We start from the raw sequence: 18131 nt of genomic DNA on the forward strand, positions 1-18131 counted from the left end.
GTTTGAATGACAAAGTTTTGTAGCTGATCCAATGAACTCGCCGCAGACCCCTCACCTTCGAAACGGTAAATCTACCATCTATCTCCTGCAAAACTAGTAATTCCTGTAATAAATTTGGGTGTCTACCGGACTATCTCGATCAAAGGAAAGCAAAAAATGTCATACTATCCGAAAGGCCAGCGTGATACCGGCGACAATGTTGATGATTTCAATGAATTTGATCCGACCCCTTATGGAGGAGGATATGACATCGATTTGACGTACGGTCGGGCAATGCCTCCGTCTGAGGTGATCTGTTACCCCATCACCACATCTGCTTCTGAGGGGTTCGAATACGACCGCCCACAATATAACTCCTATGATGAGCCGTCTGCCTATGCTGATGAGGCTCTAGACAATGAGTACAAGAGTTACGCCCGACGGAAGACCAGACCGGACCAGAATTTGTACGGTAGTGGTGGTGGTGGGGCTGGAGGAAACAGACCTGGAGGAGGATCCGAATATGGGTCCGGGTATGGAGGGAAGACTGAGTATAAGACGCCTGAATCGGTACATGATGGACCTGGATATGGCCGGAAGCCCGGTCATGAGATGCCCACTTCGGAAGTTGGATCCGGATATGGTCGGAAATCGAAGCCCACTTCAGAGTACGGATCTGGTTACGGGCGCACACCCGAGTATGAGAATCCCAGTTTGGGATCCGGCTATGGAAAGAAGAGTGAATACGAGGATCCCACCTTGGAATATGGATCTGGCCATGGGCGAAAACCAGGATCCGAGTATAGTGGATCGGAGGGATATGGGAAGAAGAGTGAATACAAGGAACACACCTCAGAATATGGATCTGGGTATGGGCGGAAATCAGGGTCCGAGTATAGCGGATTGGAGGGATATGGGAAGGAGAGTGAATTCAAGGAGCCCAACTTGGAATATGGATATGGGCATGTGCGGAAATCAGGGTCTGAGTATAGTGGATCGGAGGGATTTAGAAGGAAAAATGAGCTCGATGAGACCGGTTCTGGATACGGGTCTGGGTACGGGCAGAAGATTGAGTCCGAAGAGTATGGATCGGGTGGGTATGGAAAGAATAATAGCTATGGGGAAGAGGAGAGTGGTTGTGGATATGGATCTGGGTGTGGGCGAAGGATCGAGTCCAAGGAGCATGAATCGGGTGGTTATGGGAAGAAGAATAGCTACGGGGAAGGGGATAGTGGTGGTGGTGGATACGGGACGGGTGGGTATGGTCGGAAGCCCGAGAGGCACGAGTATGGTGAGGAGAGGCCCAAGTATGGAATGGTGAGTTATGATACTGAGGGTCATGAAAGGCCTAGTTATGGAAGGTCCGAGGAAGATGACTATAGGAAGACAAGCTATACGAGGCGTGACGATGATGACAACGACCATGGCAGCAAAAAATATGTGAGTTTCTTTCTAGTTCTTGATTTTCGTGAGTTCTATGCATAGACAACATAAAGAACGTTATTTTCATACATTATTCCTTAACAATGATAATTGTTATTCAATTTTCTCAATCAAATGTAACAACCATGTTCATGGGTTTGGTTGACTAATCCTATGATTTAATTAGTTCCTATCTTGAGCATGATTGTAGATTTTTGTTTCTATTTATATGTAGTGAAAATCGAATTTGAACGTTCTTAAAGAAAAATGTGTTGCCCACACAATCAGATTCTCACATTTTGGCTTATTTTTATTTGTTTATTAATCTTGGATGGTGTGGAGTGGCAGAATTGATGCTAGTCGAATGATCAATTTTAACTTTTTTGTTTTAGTTCGAATCTCTCATTTAAAGAGAATATTAGTCAATTGTTAGGTTACGGTACATCATAATTTTTCTGTCCTTTGTGATCTTGAATTACAGGGAAGTAATGATAATTCTGATGAGGACAAGGATGAGAAGAAGAATCGCCACAAGTCCCACCATCACCACAAGAAGCACTATGATGAGTAAACAAAAAATCGTTCCTCGATGAGCGGGCAAGATGAAATAAAATGAGTTAGGCATTTTTTTGTTTTAAGTGGTATTCATGTTGAGTTCTTTAGCATATTGGATTGTATCCACACTCAATAAAATATTATACTCTCTTCGTCTTAATTATATAGACGTGTTTCGTTTTTCATACAGATTAAGAAATCTTCTTTAATGTTATTGAAAAATTAATTTTTGTTAAGATTTTTCCTAATTTACCTTCATTTAATTTTCAGTTTGTAGTAGTAAATTATTGTTAGTATTAATAAAGAATTTGAATAATTTAATTTGAAGAAAAAGAAATTGGAGTTGTTCCATTGTTTTTAAGAAGTGGAAAATGTAATCGAATAGGTGCTACTGTCTTACTTGCAGCTAATTGCACTCCGTGCACGAAAACCAAGTGTTATCATTCAGCTTCTAGAGTTGTGAACATATCATTTGACAGGAAGGGATCAATATGCCACCAAAAACCTAAACTTCAAGTAGGGAACAAAGTCTGATTTGCAAGCTACATGAATCAGTTTTCACCCCTCAGTTACGGTCATGATAGAGTTTACCTTTTGAAGATCACCAATGCTAGGTGCAAAGGCGTGCATAATAGATCGTTAATGAACATCACAAGGTATTCCATAATAAAACTAGTTGTTGTTGATACCTTGGAACTGTGTGCATCTAAAGAACCTTTTATAGTATATCTTTGTTTGACAGAATGAGAATGTGCGTTCTTGATTATTGTGGAGCAAAAGTGCGACTAGACTTGATCTGCACGGCATTCCTAATAATATTCTAAATGCCTTGTTTTTGGTAATAGATAAACATTATCTCGACCAGTTCCTACTTCATAAATAAGCATAACATAAAGAAATTGCTCACTTTCATCTTAAAAATGAAAAGTAGGGCTCACATTGCAGCAAGAGTGCTGGGGCATAAATCCATATATTCCTCCCAAGTAACAAGGTTCTCCTGGGATGAACATCAGCATATGTTGCTCTTGTCTGAACTCAGTGGTGGCCTTGAGTGTAGGCGAAGTAGGCGATCGCCTAATGTCCCGTTTTAGTGAGGGTTCCAAATTATGTAAAGTTAATTCATTAGTTGAAGAAAAATAAAAATTATATTTATGAAATTCTGAAAATAGAATTATCGTATGCAAGCGTAAGAAACTAATAAAAGTTGAAAATACAAAAATCTTTAAAATATATATGGCAACAAACTTATTACTTACATTTATTTATCACAAACATTACTTTCCATATTTATAATTAAGTTGACACTTTATCTTCCAAATATTCATTTTCTTTTTTAACCAAACAAAATGTCTCTTTGTCTTTTCAAATTCTATGTCCAACAATCACCCATCATTATTTTTTCAACCCAACAAGATATAAATTATTTCTCTTTGAATTAAAATTTTGAAAATTCCATGCAATTTTGTTTGATCTCGCTATTATTGTTACCGCCTTACTTTCTTTCTTTTTCTCTTATCTTCAAAACATATACTGCAAAATATATAGATTGTTATTATATTGTTTTGTTTTAATCTCATGATAATAATATTTTTTAGATATTTATTGAAAGTATTTTGAATTTAGTAATTCTTTGTTATTTTTCATTCAAATACCTCTTATTTTAAGTTAATTTCTTATAAATTAATATCAAATTAGAAGCTCGTTTGTATATCATCATTTTCATTATTTTATTACACTATCTTTTGCAGTCACATTCTCTAATTTTGTACATAAATCACTCAAATGCATATTCAATTTTATTTGAAATGGTTGTAGTGAGAAAATAATTATACAAATGAGCATACTCCTTTGTCATTACATTATAATTCTATTTGCCAAAATTTACTTGTAATTTGTATTGCTGGTTGAAATTTGACATTTTTTGGGACTTAGTTGTCTGTGTTAGATTCTTTATAATTATATTAAGCCCATGTTTAGTATAAATAAAATCCAGATTTTAATTTAAGTCAAAATTGACAATTAATTTTAATAACATATTTTATGGGTTCCAAAAACTTTAAATCCATATATTTTTTCTACTTCTATCAAAATCTACTAAAATTTTGATTTTAAGGGTTGTTTGAACCCCATTTTTCTCAAAAATAAAAATGCATTTTCAAATAATGTTACGATGGATAATGTATGATTAAAAAATAAGGAAAAATTTTGAGTTTGTGTGTAATATTATTTTATTGAAAAATGTATTATTGAAATAGTGTCAAATCACTATGAATAATGTATTTTGATGAAAAATTGGATTCAAACAAGAGTTTAATCTCCATTAAATAGGTTAAAACTCTTTACAAGGAGAATCAAAATATAGGATCCCAATTTGAAATTGGCTCCGGCTCTGTCTGAACTTGGGCAATACAACAACGTAGGAACTCCAGATTAGCCGCCCAAACATGAACTATTCTTTTGAGAGTTTCATCGTGAAGAAGGGCAGATGGACAGCATGTTCGGTAAAAGAGAATGAAATATGCAGAAATTTTCAGAAAATGTCTGAACCCACATAAATTAATACTAGAGAAACAACACATGATCCACAAGTGAACCGTGACAGCCCATAGAAAACTTACATTAGATATATAAAGAAAGACCATGAGAAATCGGATTCTTAGCAATTCTGGAATAATGATGACCAAGTACTTTCTTATGTCCATCATCTAGTCACTAAATTCACTCTCTTGAGGTAAAATATTCCTCCTAGCTTCATTTTTCTCAAAATTAATTTTCTTTTTCCAAAACTCACATTCTCTCATAAATTAATTTTATATGTAAATTCGAAACTTTTCCCTATTTTAACCACACATTTTCCAAACAATCACTATTCCAAAACCTATTTTCCCCCAAAAAATGGTGCCTAAACAGGGCCTCAATCTTCTGTTCCATCACTGGCCCAGGCAGTGTAGCACGTAGGAATGTCAAACTCGTCAAAACTAGACTCATGGACGGTTCGGGTTCATCAAATGACGAGCCCGAGCCAAGCAAGGGCTTAATCCCACGAGTCGAGCCTGCTCAGCTTGTTGAGCCCACAAGCCATTTTGACGAGCCCACTAGCCGAGCTCGTGTGCTCGTCAAAAAATATGAATTTAAAAAAAAAAAAATAAAACGTGCAAATTTATCAAAAAAAAATTAAAAAATCATGAGCTCGTGGGCTCGGCTAGACTAGACTCAGCCCGTGAGCTCGTGGGCCAAGCCGAGCTCGCCTCGTGGGTTAAAAGATCGACTCGGCCCATTGTCATCACTAATAGCACGGTAAGAGCCGTGCCAGTCTGGAGGGCTCCGCAGCCTAACAGGTCTCGTATTGAAAAAAGAAAAGAAAGCTAAGCAAAGAAGGGGGACAAAATAAAACAAAAATAAAAATAAAAAGAGTGAAAGCATGTGGGACCGGCACTGGGCAACAAAACAGCCTCTTACATAATCTCCCACTAAATTCAGTCTCTGAGGTAAAAACACTTCATCTTTGCTACCCCTCTTTTTCAGTCATTGAATTCTTCTCTCTGCACCAAAAAAATAAAAATAAAAATAAAAAGCAGCTTATAATTAACACGAGTTGTATCGGTACATTTTAACAAAACTGATCCTTTAATTTAACAATAGTCATTATTAGAGCACAAAACAAGATGATATTAAAGCAAAATTCCAAAACAAATCCAGTGTAAATAAACACAATTTGAAAGATGGATGAATCTAAGCCCCTGTTTGACACCCATTTTAATGAGTTTTTTGGCGGGAAATGAATTTCAAAATAGTGTTTTTTATTTTTTTTTTAAGAATGTGTGGTTAAAAAATAGGAAAAAAATTTGGGTTTAAGTTCAAAATATTTTATTATATGAATTTATGATTGAAAATGAGTTTGAGAAAAAAGAGTTTTGATCTAATGGATGCCAAGGAGGGGCTTAATGTTCTGAATAATTATCCCTCTTGATACACAACTCAAGTCACACGTTCTTGTCCCTAAAACCTTAACGATATGTTTGGTTAACGCTACACAATACAATAGACAATATTTTAACTTCTCTATACCGTTTAATCCTTTCAAGACTCCATGTTATCAAACAAGACATGAAGGTGTTGATAGCGTCGGTCCTGTGATTTTTGGGGCCAGGGGCGAACTCCAAAAATTAGGCCACCAAAATCAACTTAAATGCAAAATCCAACAAAACCTATTGTGTATTATACAACATATCGCTAACTTAAAACTTAATAGTAAAACAAAAAATAAATATATTATACAAAAGATTTGTATTATAAAATAACTAAACTAACAACGTTTCAAATAATCATTTAAACACTATTTGCCTTGCTGTTTTAGAGGTAAAAACATTAATCAAATCTGAATAATTTAGTTATTCAACTATTTCTTTATCTATTAATAACATAGCTAATCCGTTCAATTTTTCTTGTGATATAGTTGTTCAAAGGTAAGTCTTGATCAACTTCAATTGGAGAAACTTTTTTTCACAAAATATTTCAATCATTTCACAATTAAAAGTTTTCAATATAGTTACTATGTGCGCTTGTGCAATTGATCCTACAATAACCAATCATATAAGCCGACAAACCTTTAAATATTTCCAATATATTTAATAACAAGTTAGGGCAAGCCATTACTTACCTGAAAAGTATAATTTCGACAAAAATGATGGAATCATGCCGTTGAGAATTCTGCTGTCACAATTCACAAGCCTGAAATAAAAATTTGGCAGCAACCACCAATATAATACCCAAAGTGGAAACCAAAATCAAAAAGTGGAAACCAAACCAAACCATAGACAAAATTCATTCCAGTTGATATTGTTCACCTCACTACTGACATATCTCACAAAAACAACAAACCTAAAATATTTATGGCACCAACCAAGTGCATAAGGTCTTCAAATAATATACGATTGAACATGAGCACAAGTAAAGGAAAACAAAATCTGGTTACTGGACTACTACGTATGATTTATGTAATAATGTTATGGCTCCATTTGGGATTTGGCAGTTCATCAAATATATCATTAGCAACACGACAACTGACATATAACATCTTTGCTAATTAATATATATTTTTATTTGTCAATAGTAATAAAATAGAAGAAACACAAGAGTTGGAAAGCACAACCAAAGGAAAAATGAGTCAAACCTTCATCAGCAAGACAACAACACTCTGATTGAGATAAATGTAGTCAAAGGCCCTTCTTAACATCAATCTACCTGAAATAAAACCACATACACAGGCTAAGTAAGAGAAGTTGTAATTTTTCAAGGAGTTTACTTAGTCATGAATCTTGACAAGAAAAAATTAATTACATAATAAATATACCATGATCAAATCGAAGAGGACAGACAATAAATTGACGATCCGCACAAAAAAGAGAGGTAACAAACACTGAAAAAGGGCAATAAATTAGGCCTTTAGGGTTGAAAATGGGTAACTTCTTGTTTTTGTGATTTGTGAAGAGTAAAGGGAAGGGAGTGATATTTGGGAACTGGCATGAAGAAGATAAGTAGGGTTGGCCAAGGAAATGAGGTTGTTGTCGAGTCGCCGTCGTCAATCCAATGATTCTTGGAGTTGGATTGGAGGCAGAGGTCGAGTTGGACATCATAGTTGTCGAAGAGGAGAGGAGGAATGAAATATAAAATCCAATTTTCCAATTTTCCTCATTTAATATATATATATATATATATTTGGGAGAAAAGTAGGCCCATCCGATTTTGGGCCTAGAAGAAAATAATGAATGGAATGGATCCTCTATATTTACAAAAAAAAAAATAATAATAATAAATAAATAATAATAATAAATAAATAAATTTTTGGAACAAAAATAGGCTCCCTTAGATTTTGGGCCCAAGGCCCCAGCTTCAATAGTCTCGTAGCAGGACCGGCTATGAGTGTTGAATAGTAACTTGGGTCCATAATCAACTCAATCATTTTCTTCTATAACATGTTATAGCTTACCCGAGATGATCTCATTAGATCTATAATAAATAGGACTCTTTACAAAATAATTATGAACTAACTAAAGAGGAATATACCAAGGAGATTCTTATTAAACAAAGAACATTTTGAATAATGCCAAAGTCGTCTATCAACAAATACCATGACAAATTGGAATATGCCTAAAATATTCTTTTAAACCATCCAACTTAACAAAAATCACTGTCCACTTAAATGTTGTTATTCTACTTCATGCCATCTCACCACTGAAGGAAGCACTGTCAACATCAGTTTAATAAGAGCAAAATGACTCCTCCAATAACACTCTCCTCATCTTATATTCATACTTGGATTCCTATGTCTCCTAGTAATTTATGAGCCCAAATCGTAATTTTTCGTATACTTGTTAATCAACAAGTTAGTCCGCCTTAATCAACGTCGCGCTCAAACTAAAATTCATCTTGCAGGTACAATTTCTCTACTGTTTACAACCGACTAGGTTATCAACCAAGCACAACACTCAGAAAAGTTCGACGGTTTCTACGTTGATAAAGGGAAGTATTCTATGTTATTCCAGTTTCAGAAGTAGTCGAAATACCCTCTACCCCGCCCTGTCCCACTGCCCCATCCCTCCTCCCCTTGTTTCCGTTCTCCTAAAAATGAAGAGTATGTTTTAGAAGTAGTTTAAATTTCCCATTACTCTTAACTAATTTTTTTCATACACATAGAGCCCTCAGTTTAAATTCAAATCAAATTGATGCCTATTTTCAAGCTTGTGTAAAATTAAATACTTAAACCAACAAAATCACACGAATCTTAAATCAAAACATAACAAAAATGATTGTTTACCTAAGATATAGTTATAGACATACGAGAATTAAGGAATAAACCTGGAAGCAGGTGATGAATACCTCCGGTTTATCGACGTAGAAATCGTTGAACTTTTCGAATTCCTAGTTGAGAACCAGATCTGCAGCTCGGCCAAATGTGGTGGCGATACCTTGCATCACCCTCCGGCCGCGGGGATTATCTCCATCTGGTAGGGTTTCTTCCGAATATATTTTGATTTCGTTTCAAAATGATGCCATATTTTGTTCAGTACAATGCCTTGTATCATTCCTTCATCATTGATCAATTCTGTGCTTACTTTGGTTCAAAAAGATCGATTAATTACTACAATAAAAATATTAATAATTTAAATTCTTTTTTTTTCCAATCGATAATTGAAAATTATCATTTCCCTCCGGGGGAAAACCTACCTCATTTCCCCCAATTTTCCCATTCCATTCCCTTCTTTGGCAGCATATATTACATCCGTTGTCTTGCCCATCCTTTCCGTCAGACGGCCGGCCGCACTATTAGATTTCACAGTAAGCTTACTGGAGTCGTGAAGGGCATTTCTGTTGCCAGCCATTTAAATTAGAACGAGGAAGAACAAGCTTTGCTAAAATTTGAAAGCTATTGAAGGTATCTCTCTACAAATGGTAAACTACTGGAGTCGTGAAGGGCATTTCTGTTGGCAGCCATAAAAATTTGAACGAGGAAGCCACAAGCTTTGCTAAAATTTGCCTGCTATTGAAGGTATCTCTCTGCAAAGTCTCGATTTGTTTAAAGGCTTCGAGTATGATGAGGAGAGGCCCAAGTATGGAAGGGCGCCTTATGATACTGAGGGTCATGAAAGGCCTAGTTATGGAAGGTCCGAGGAAGATGACTATAGGAAGACAAGCTATACGAGGTGTGATGATGATGACACCGACTATGGCAGCAAAAAATATGTGAGTTTCTTTCTAGTTCTTGATATTCATGAATTATATGCATAGACAACATAAAGAACGTTATTTCATACATTATTCCTTAACATTGTTAATTGTTATTCAATTTTCTCAATCAAATGTAACATCAATGATCACGGGTTTGGTTGACTAATCCTATGATTTAATTAGTTCCTATCTTGAGCATGACTGTTAATTTTTGTTTCTATTTATATGTAGTGATAATCGAATTTGAACGTTCTTAAAGAAATATGTGCAGCCCACACAATCAGATTCTCACATTTTGGCTTATTTTTACTTGTTTATTAATCTTTGATGGTGTGGAGTCGCAGAATAGATACTAGTTGAATGATCAATTTTAACTTTTTTGTTTTAGTTTGAATCTATCATTTAAAGAGAACAATAATCAATTGTTAGATTACGGTACATCATAATTTTTCTGTCCTTTGCGATCTCGAATGACAAGGAAGTAATGTTAATTCTGATGAGGACGAGGATGAGGAGAAGAAGAAACGCCACAAGTCCCACCATCACCACAAGAAGCACTATGATGAGTAAACAAAAAAATCGTTCCTCGATGAGCGGGCAAGATGAAATAAAATAAGGAGTTAGGCATTTTTTGTTTTAAATGGTATTCATGTTGAGTTCTTTAGCATATTGGATTGTATCCATAATCAATAAAATATAATACTCTCTTCGTCTTAATTATATAGATTTGTTTCGTTTTTTCACACGAATTAAGAAATCTTCTTTAATGTTATTGAAAAATTAATTTTGTCAAGATCTTTCGTAATTTACTCTCATTTAATTTTCAGTTTGTCTGTAAATTATTGTTAGTATTAATAAAGAATTTGAATAATTTAATTTGAAGAAAAAGAAATGGGAGTTGTTTCATGTTTTCAAGAAGTGGAAAATGTAATCGAATAGGTGCTACTATCTTACTTGCAGCTAATTGCACTCCGTGCACGAAAACTAAGTGTTATCATTCAGCTTCTAGAGTTGTGAACATATTATTTGACAGGAAGGGATCAATATGCAACCAAAAAACTAAACTTCAAATAGGGAATGAAGTCTGATTTGCAAGCTACATGAATCAGTTTTCAACCCTCAGTCATGGTCATGATAGAGTTTACCTTTTGAAGATCACCAATGCTAGGTGCAGAGGCGTGCATAATAGATCGATAATGAACATTACGAGGTATCCTGTAATAAAACTAGTTGTTGTTGAATACCTTGGAACTATGTGCATCTAAAAACCCTTTTATGGTATATCTTCGCCTGACAAAATGAGAATGTGTATTCTTGATCATTGTGAAGGGAAAGTGAGACTAGACTTGATCTGCACGGCATTCCTAATAACATTCTTAAATGCCTTGTTTTTGGTAATAGATGAGCATTACTTGACCGGTTCTTATTTCGTAAACAAGCATAACATAAAGAAATTCATCACTTTCATCTTAAAAATAAAAAGTAGGGCTCACATTGCAGCAAGAGTGCTCGGGTATAAATCTATATATTCCTCCCAAGTAACAAGGTTGTCTCCTGGGATGAACATCAGCATATGTTGCGCTTGTCTGAACTTGGGCAGTACGACAACATAGGAACTCCAGATTAGCCACCCAAGCATGAACTATTCTTTTGAGAGTTTCGTCGTGAAAAAGGGCAGATGACAGCAAGGTCTGTAAAAGAAGAAACTACAATCCCCTAGTTGTTTTCGGAGTTTTAACACGAGTGAATGAAATATGCAGAATTTTCAGAAAATGTCTGAACCCACATAAATTAATACAAGAGAAACAACAAGTGAACCGTGACAGCCCATGGAAAACTTACATTAGATATATAAAGATCATGAGAAATCAGCTTCTTCACAATTCTGGAATAATGATGACCAAGTATTTCCTTTCTGGCAAATGCTACATAGTGCACACAATGCATTACACTCCTCTCACATAGAGGGTCCACAAATATTTATTGTGTGAGGATCCCACCATGTGAGGGGATGTAATGCATTGTGTACACATAACATTTTCCTTTCTTATGTCCATCATCTAGTCACTAAGTTCACTCTCTTGAGGTAAAATATTCCACCTACGTTTGAGCTTCAATTTCCTCAAAACTATATTTTTTTTTTCCAAGACTCATATTAACCACACATTTTGCCATAAATTAATTTTATACATAAACTCGAAACTTTCTCTATTTTAACCACACATTTTCCAAACAATCGCTATTCCGAAACCTATTTTCCCCCCAAAAAATGGTGCTCAAACAGGGCCTCAATCTTGTGTTCCATCACTGGCCCGGGCAGCGTAGCACAGTAAGAGCCGTGCCAATCTGGAGGTCTCCGCAGCCTAACAGGTCTGGTATTGAAAAAAGAAAAGAAAGCTAAGCAAAGAAGGGGGACAAAATAAAACAAAAATAAAAATAAAAAGAGTGAAAGCATGTGAGACTGGCACTGGGCAACAAAACAGCCCGGTTTACACCTCCTACATAATCTCCCACTAAATTCAGTCACAGAGGTAAAAACACTCTATCTTTACTGCCCCTCTTTTTCAGTAATTCAATTCTTCTCTCGGCACCAAAAAAGAAAAAAAAGCAGCTTATAATTAACAAGAATTATATCGATACATTTTAACCAAAATGATCATTTAATGTAACAATAGTCATTATTAGAGCACAAAACAAGATATTAAAGCAAAATTCCAAAACAAATCCAGTGTAAATAAAACACAATTTGAAAGATGGATGAATCTAAGCCCCTGTTTGGCATCCATTTTAATGATTTTTTTGGCGTGAAAAGAGTTTTTAAATAGTGATTTTTTATTTTTCTTAAAAATGTGTGGTTAAAAAATAGGAAAAATATTTGGGTTTAAGTTCAAAATATTTTATCATATATTATGGTTGATAATGGGTTTGAGAAAAAAAAAGTTTTGATTTAATGGATGTCAAAGAGAGGCTTAATGTTCTAAATACTTATCTCCCTTGGTACACAACTTAGTCGCAAGTTCTTGTCCCTACAACCTTAACAACACGTTTGGTTAACACCATACAATAAGATAGACAATATTTTAACTTCTTTATCTCGTTTAATCCTGTCGATAGTCCAAGTTATCGAACAAGCCATGAAGGTGTTGAATATTAACTTGGATCCATAATCAACTCAATCATTTTCTTCTATAACATGTTATAGTTTACCCGAGATGATCTCAGTAGATCTATGAGAAATAGGGCTCTATACAAAATAATTATGAACTAACTAAAGACGAATATACCAAGGAGATTCTTATTAAACAAAGAACATTTTAATTCATTCCAAGGTCATATCGCATGACAATTTGGAATATGCCTAAAATATTCTTTTAAACCATCCAACAAAAATCAATGTCCACTTAAATGTTGTTATTCTACTTCATGCCATCTCACCACTAAAGGAAGCACGGTCAACATCAGTTTAATGAGAGCAAAATGGCTCCTTCAACACTCTCCTCATCTTATATTCATACTTGGATTCCTATGTCTCCTAGTATTTTATGAGCCCAAATCGTAATTTTTCGTATACTTGTTAATCAACAAGTTAGTCCGCCTTAATCAACATCGTGCTCAAATTAAAATTCATCTTGCAGGTACAATTCCTCTACTGTTTACAACTGGCTAGATTATCAACCAAGCACAACACTGAGAAAAGTTCGACGGTTTCTACGTTAATAAAGGGAAGTACCCTCTATCCCACCCTATCCCACCGCCTCCATTCCTCCGTCCCTTGTTTCCGTTCTCCTAAAAATTAAGAGTATGTTTTAGAAGTAGTTTAAATTTCCCATTACTCTTAACTAATTTCTTTCATACACATAGAGCCCCAAGTTTAAATTCAAATCAAATTAATGCCTATTTTCAAGCTTGTATAAAATTAAATACTTAAACCAACAAAATCACACGAATCTTAAATCAAAACATTAAAAAAATATATAAAAAAATTTGATTGTTTACTTAAGATATAGTTATAGACATACGAGAGTTAAGGGATAAACCTGCAAGCAGTTGATGAATACCTCCCGTTTATCGACGTAGAAATCGTTGAACTTTTCGAATTCCCAGTTGAGAACCAGATCTGCAGCTCGGCCAAATGCGGTGTCGATACCTTGCATCACCCTCCGGCCGCGGGGATTATCTCCATCTGGTAGGGTTTCTTCCAAATCTATGTTGATTTCGTTTCAAAATGATGCCATATTTTGTTCAGTACAATGCCTTGTATCATTCCTTCATCATTGATCAATTCTGTGCTTACTTTGGTTCAAAAAGATCGATTAATTACTACAATAAAAATATTAATAATTTAAATTCTTTTTTTTTCCAATCGATAATTGAAAATTATCATTTCCCTCCGGGGGAAAACCTACCTCATTTCCCCCAATTTTCCCATTCCATTCCCTTCTTTGGCTGCATATATTACATCCGTTGTCTTGCCCATCCTTTCCGTCAGACGGCCGGCCGCACTATTAGATTTCACAGTAAGCTACTAGAGTTGTGAAGGGCTTTTCTGTTGCCAGCCATTTAAATTCGAACGAGGAAGCCACAAGCTTTGCTAAAATTTGAAAGCTATTGAAGGCATCTCTCTGCAAATGGTAAAGTACTGGAGTCGTGAAGGGCATTTCTGTTGCCAGCCATCAAAATTAGAACGAGGAAGCCACAAGTTTTGCTAAAATTTGCCTGTTATTAAAGGTATCTCTCTGCAAAGTCTCGATCTGTTCAAAGGCTTCGACTCGAATATCAGCTGTATCAACTAAATTTACTCATGCACATGTTATCACATGTTATTAGATGTTTCATTAGACAAATCCTGAATATTGAGAATAAAATAGATGAAATTGAACGTCTCTGTGAATTTTTATTTTTCTCCTTTAAATCAGTATGGTGATCAGAACTAAGATATGCCCTTTAGTTCAATGCCTAACCTCGTAGCGGCGGTTCAAATTCTGTTGCCAGTCATAAAAATTATCAAACAACATTTTAATTGCTGTTTCATGCTGCAGTTCGGAACATTCTAGTTTTGTTTTAGTTGGATATTCAATAGACATGTTACATGCTTTGATATCTAAGTTTCAAATGGTTATTGTGAACTAGCAAAATACAAGGTGGGTAATGGAAGAGCATAGCAGTACAAGGTGCAAAATTTGGTGTTGCTTGGTTGAACTTGATGTGATAGGGAAAATAGGATAAATTGTACTCACATTTGGAATGTAATATTTACAACATTAGGTGATTCTTTGTTTTGTAAGTATATATGAATTGTGAAACTAAAATTACATTTTATTGTGGAATTGGTGTATGTGATGACTAACAATAAGCTTATTTTCTTGCAACGTAGGAAATTAGAGAAAATGTGACTGAAGAACTTGTTTTGGAGTTCGATACTGACAATGTTGCAGAGAATGTGATCAAGGTTGAAGAAGAAACATTGGGACACAATGGGCCGATTGTGCTTGAGGTGAGCATGATGTTCAACAATGATAAGGAATTGTTTGATTTCTACAAGAGATATACCTATAATGTTGGTTTTCCAGTTCAAAAAAGAAACTCGAAAAAGGGGGACGATGGACCGTTGAAATATGTGATCTTGACATGTAGTCATGAAGGTAGAAAAACAAATAATGCAAACAGCTCTTTAAATCAACATCCAATCAATCAGACAGATTGTAAAGCAATGATCTTTGCTTCTTCAGCTAATAATGGAATGTGGAGAATTAACATAGTCCATCTTGACCATAACCATCGAACTAGCCCTTACAAGTCTAGGTTGTATCGATGCAATAGAGAGTTGAGTGCAACTGTGAAATGAAAACTTGAAGTGAAAGATTTGGCAGGAATTTCGTTGCACAAAAGTTTCAATTCTGCAATTGTTGAAGTAGGGAGATATGAAAATATGACGTGTGTGGAAAAGGATCGTCGCAATTATATTGAACAAGTAAGGCGATTGTGACTTGGAGAAGGAGATGTGGTCGTAATACAATGTTATTTTTCGAAAATGCAAGCATGATGCTTGAGTTTTTACTTCAGTATGGATTTAGATGACGAGTCTTGCCTGAAGAACGTGTTTTGGTCTGATAATAAGTGTAGGTAGGCATACATGGAGTTTGACGATATTGTTACATTCAATACCACTTATCTCACTAACAAATATAACATGCCATTCGTACCTTTTGTTGGCGTGAATGATCACGGTCAATCAACTTTGTTGGTTGTGAATTGTTATCGAATGAGGACACAGATACCTTCGTGTAGCTGTTCAAGACATGGTTTCAGTGCATGCACGGTAGAGCTACTCATGGAATAATTACTGATCAAGATGCAAAGCATAGGTAGTGTTTGTGGCACAGTTTGAAAAAGTTGTCGAAGAAGTTCGAATGCCATGTTCATAAGGCATGCATATTTGAGGCTATACATCGCTTGGTGTATGATTTGCAGAATATTGAAGAATTTGAAGCATGTTGCAAAGAGATGATCGAAACATATGACTTGATGGATAATGAATACATGTCTATTGAAGAATTTGAAGCATATTTAAGACTATACTATGTTGCATGCATCTGATGTCTATTATGCCTTTCATTTAAGAGCACAACTTTTTGCCATTTTGTGTGTCAGTAACCATTCTGGGGATAATCTGCTCTTTCATATTAGCGTGGATGGATTACTTTTTGGAATAATTTAGCATGTTACCGTTGTTGCATTAAATGATTGTCTTTGCCAGGCGGGTGCCTTTAGGAAATTATGCTATCTACAAGAAGCTTTCCTGTTAGCTATTTGTGGCATGTTTGTTTAAAGAGTGGGTTACTAGGTAGATCAATTCTTATTTAAAAGAGTGGTGTGGTCAGGATGTCCACTGTGGTGGGCGAGGGGAGATAGTCTGGATTTTTTCCCCCGTCATTCTAATGATCTTAGCAAAGCATCTTATTATATATTAATGTTGTAATAAAGAAAGTTGACAAAAGTTAGAAGAGAAGACGAAGTGAATACATGTTCAATCATGCAAGTGCGTAGAGTGTGTGTACATACAGGATTGAGAAAGACAAATCTATAATGGGTGTTTGAAGTTCATAGTGCTAGGCTTATGTGAGTTCAAGGGACAAAGTGAGAATATTGCTGGACATTTTGAAATTGAAAATTTTTTATACTTTGATAGACATTTTTGTTTCATCCTCGGAGCAATAAACTTAGGATTCTCAAGTTAAAGTAACCAAATCTGAAGCCAAAGTTGCTGAAATGAAGCAATCTGATGCCAACTTTTAACTGATGTGTAGATGTTGCATCTAAGTTTTTTAGTTTTACTTATATTAACACTTCCTTTCCACTATTTTTGTAGTCTATTACAGAGTCTCTGCAAATTACAAGTGAAGTGGTTAATATCTTTCATGAAACACATTTCTTTGACATTTTGTTTTAAAATTTGTATTTAGAAGACGGTCATTCTTTGTGCTGCAGAAAGAAATTCAGATTAGGCCATGCTTGTGGAATGGAAACCAGCAACCATGTTACTTGTCTGTCTCCATTCTCTTTGTTGTAAAGTGCCTCTCGTGATATAGCATTGAGTACGCTCTCTAAGATGGCTTTTTTTGAGTGCAAGGGCAACTGATAGAGCTACGAATGTAATTTCAAATCGAGTGGGAGAGGAAGTGGAGAGACAGCTATGTTGCCTCATCAACAAAATGGCATCTAATCATTCACCGCCAACTTTTAATTGTATTTGTGTACAGCTTGTGCAGCTATAACTTAGTAAAGACTTGTAATTGTATATGTACTTTCTGTCAAGTGCTCAATGAAATTTATTTTCCACTGGATTTAACTCGAGTGTGCCACTAATTTCCTTCTTACTAAAATAGCCAGCTTATGTTTAGCATTCATCGTTTGCAAACAAGCACATACAATTGACAAAATGTAATGAAGAAACAGAAGTGCATTTAAAATAAAAATTCTAGTTTGATACAAAGTACATAGTAACGTCACACAAGTCTTTAAATTACAAATAGAACCCAAACAACCTGTTGATGGAAATACTAATAATCAAGCTGGACCCTTTTCTTTCCCATTCGACTCCAAGCTTCATTTTCCCTTGTGAAATGTCACTTGCAATTACACTTGACGTCTCGTTTCTCGATTATTTAGGCCAGAGTTTCGAGCATGTTTGGCAAATCTTGAACTTTTTCATTTCTCTCAACAGTCATCACTTCATTGATGTTACTATATTGTTCACAGTTGTTACTACAAGTGTTGAATAATCGCCCTTTGTTACATGTCTATTTTTCAACCTCAAAACATTTCTGAAATCCACGTGGACAACATGGGCAATGATAAGAGTGTAAAATATAATATTTTTCCCTTTTTATTTATTGCATTCGTGTGATTATTTGATACCAAAATGCACTCATTATACTTATGTTTTG

The 18131-nt window shown here is 35.2% G+C and overlaps 3 protein-coding genes and 1 long non-coding RNA gene across 11 annotated transcripts; 3 read left to right on the plus strand and 1 right to left on the minus strand.

The window, feature by feature from the left end:
• Positions 1 to 2191, plus strand: LOC111368625 (uncharacterized protein At5g39570-like). Its single transcript, XM_022989977.1, has 2 exons — positions 1 to 1419; positions 1883 to 2191. The coding sequence occupies exons 1-2, from the start codon at positions 157 to 159 to the stop codon at positions 1970 to 1972; spliced, it is 1353 nt and encodes a 450-aa protein (XP_022845745.1). The 5' UTR covers positions 1 to 156; the 3' UTR covers positions 1973 to 2191.
• A 2057-nt stretch (positions 2192 to 4248) lies between these two features.
• Positions 4249 to 7647, minus strand: LOC111368626. Of its 2 annotated transcripts, XR_002698017.1 has the most exons (4): positions 7310 to 7647; positions 7130 to 7200; positions 6617 to 6687; positions 4249 to 5498 (listed from the first exon to the last, which is right to left on the minus strand). XR_002698017.1 is itself a non-coding variant. In XM_022989978.1 (3 exons), exons 1-3 carry the CDS (start codon positions 7590 to 7592, stop codon positions 6673 to 6675), a joined length of 369 nt encoding a protein of 122 aa, XP_022845746.1. In that variant the 5' UTR covers positions 7593 to 7647; the 3' UTR covers positions 5778 to 6672. The 2 variants fall into 2 exon arrangements, 1 of the variants encoding a protein (XP_022845746.1); XM_022989978.1 differs by lacking the exon at positions 4249 to 5498 and having other exon boundaries at positions 5778 to 6687.
• A 558-nt stretch (positions 7648 to 8205) lies between these two features.
• Positions 8206 to 10399, plus strand: LOC111368628. The gene is made up of 2 exons (XR_002698023.1): positions 8206 to 8311; positions 8392 to 10399. It is a non-coding gene; the product is annotated as an uncharacterized LOC111368628 (long non-coding RNA).
• Positions 10400 to 13114: 2715 nt separating this feature from the next.
• On the plus strand, positions 13115 to 17533 carry LOC111368627 (protein FAR-RED IMPAIRED RESPONSE 1-like). 7 transcript variants are annotated; one of them, XR_002698019.1, is made up of 5 exons: positions 13115 to 13239; positions 13320 to 13870; positions 14174 to 14412; positions 15059 to 15178; positions 17173 to 17533. XR_002698019.1 is itself a non-coding variant. In XM_022989980.1 (3 exons), the coding sequence occupies exons 1-3, from the start codon at positions 13817 to 13819 to the stop codon at positions 17266 to 17268; spliced, it is 270 nt and encodes an 89-aa protein (XP_022845748.1). In that variant the 5' UTR covers positions 13128 to 13816; the 3' UTR covers positions 17269 to 17533. The 7 variants fall into 7 exon arrangements, 2 of the variants coding, with proteins under 2 accessions (XP_022845748.1, XP_022845747.1); XR_002698018.1 differs by having other exon boundaries at positions 13128 to 13870; XR_002698021.1 differs by lacking the exon at positions 15059 to 15178 and having other exon boundaries at positions 13128 to 13870.
• Positions 17534 to 18131: the final 598 nt, after the last annotated feature.

The sequence above is a fragment of the Olea europaea genome, chromosome 19, assembly GCF_002742605.1.
Source record: "Olea europaea var. sylvestris chromosome 19, O_europaea_v1, whole genome shotgun sequence".
Taxonomy (NCBI): Eukaryota; Viridiplantae; Streptophyta; class Magnoliopsida; order Lamiales; family Oleaceae; genus Olea; species Olea europaea.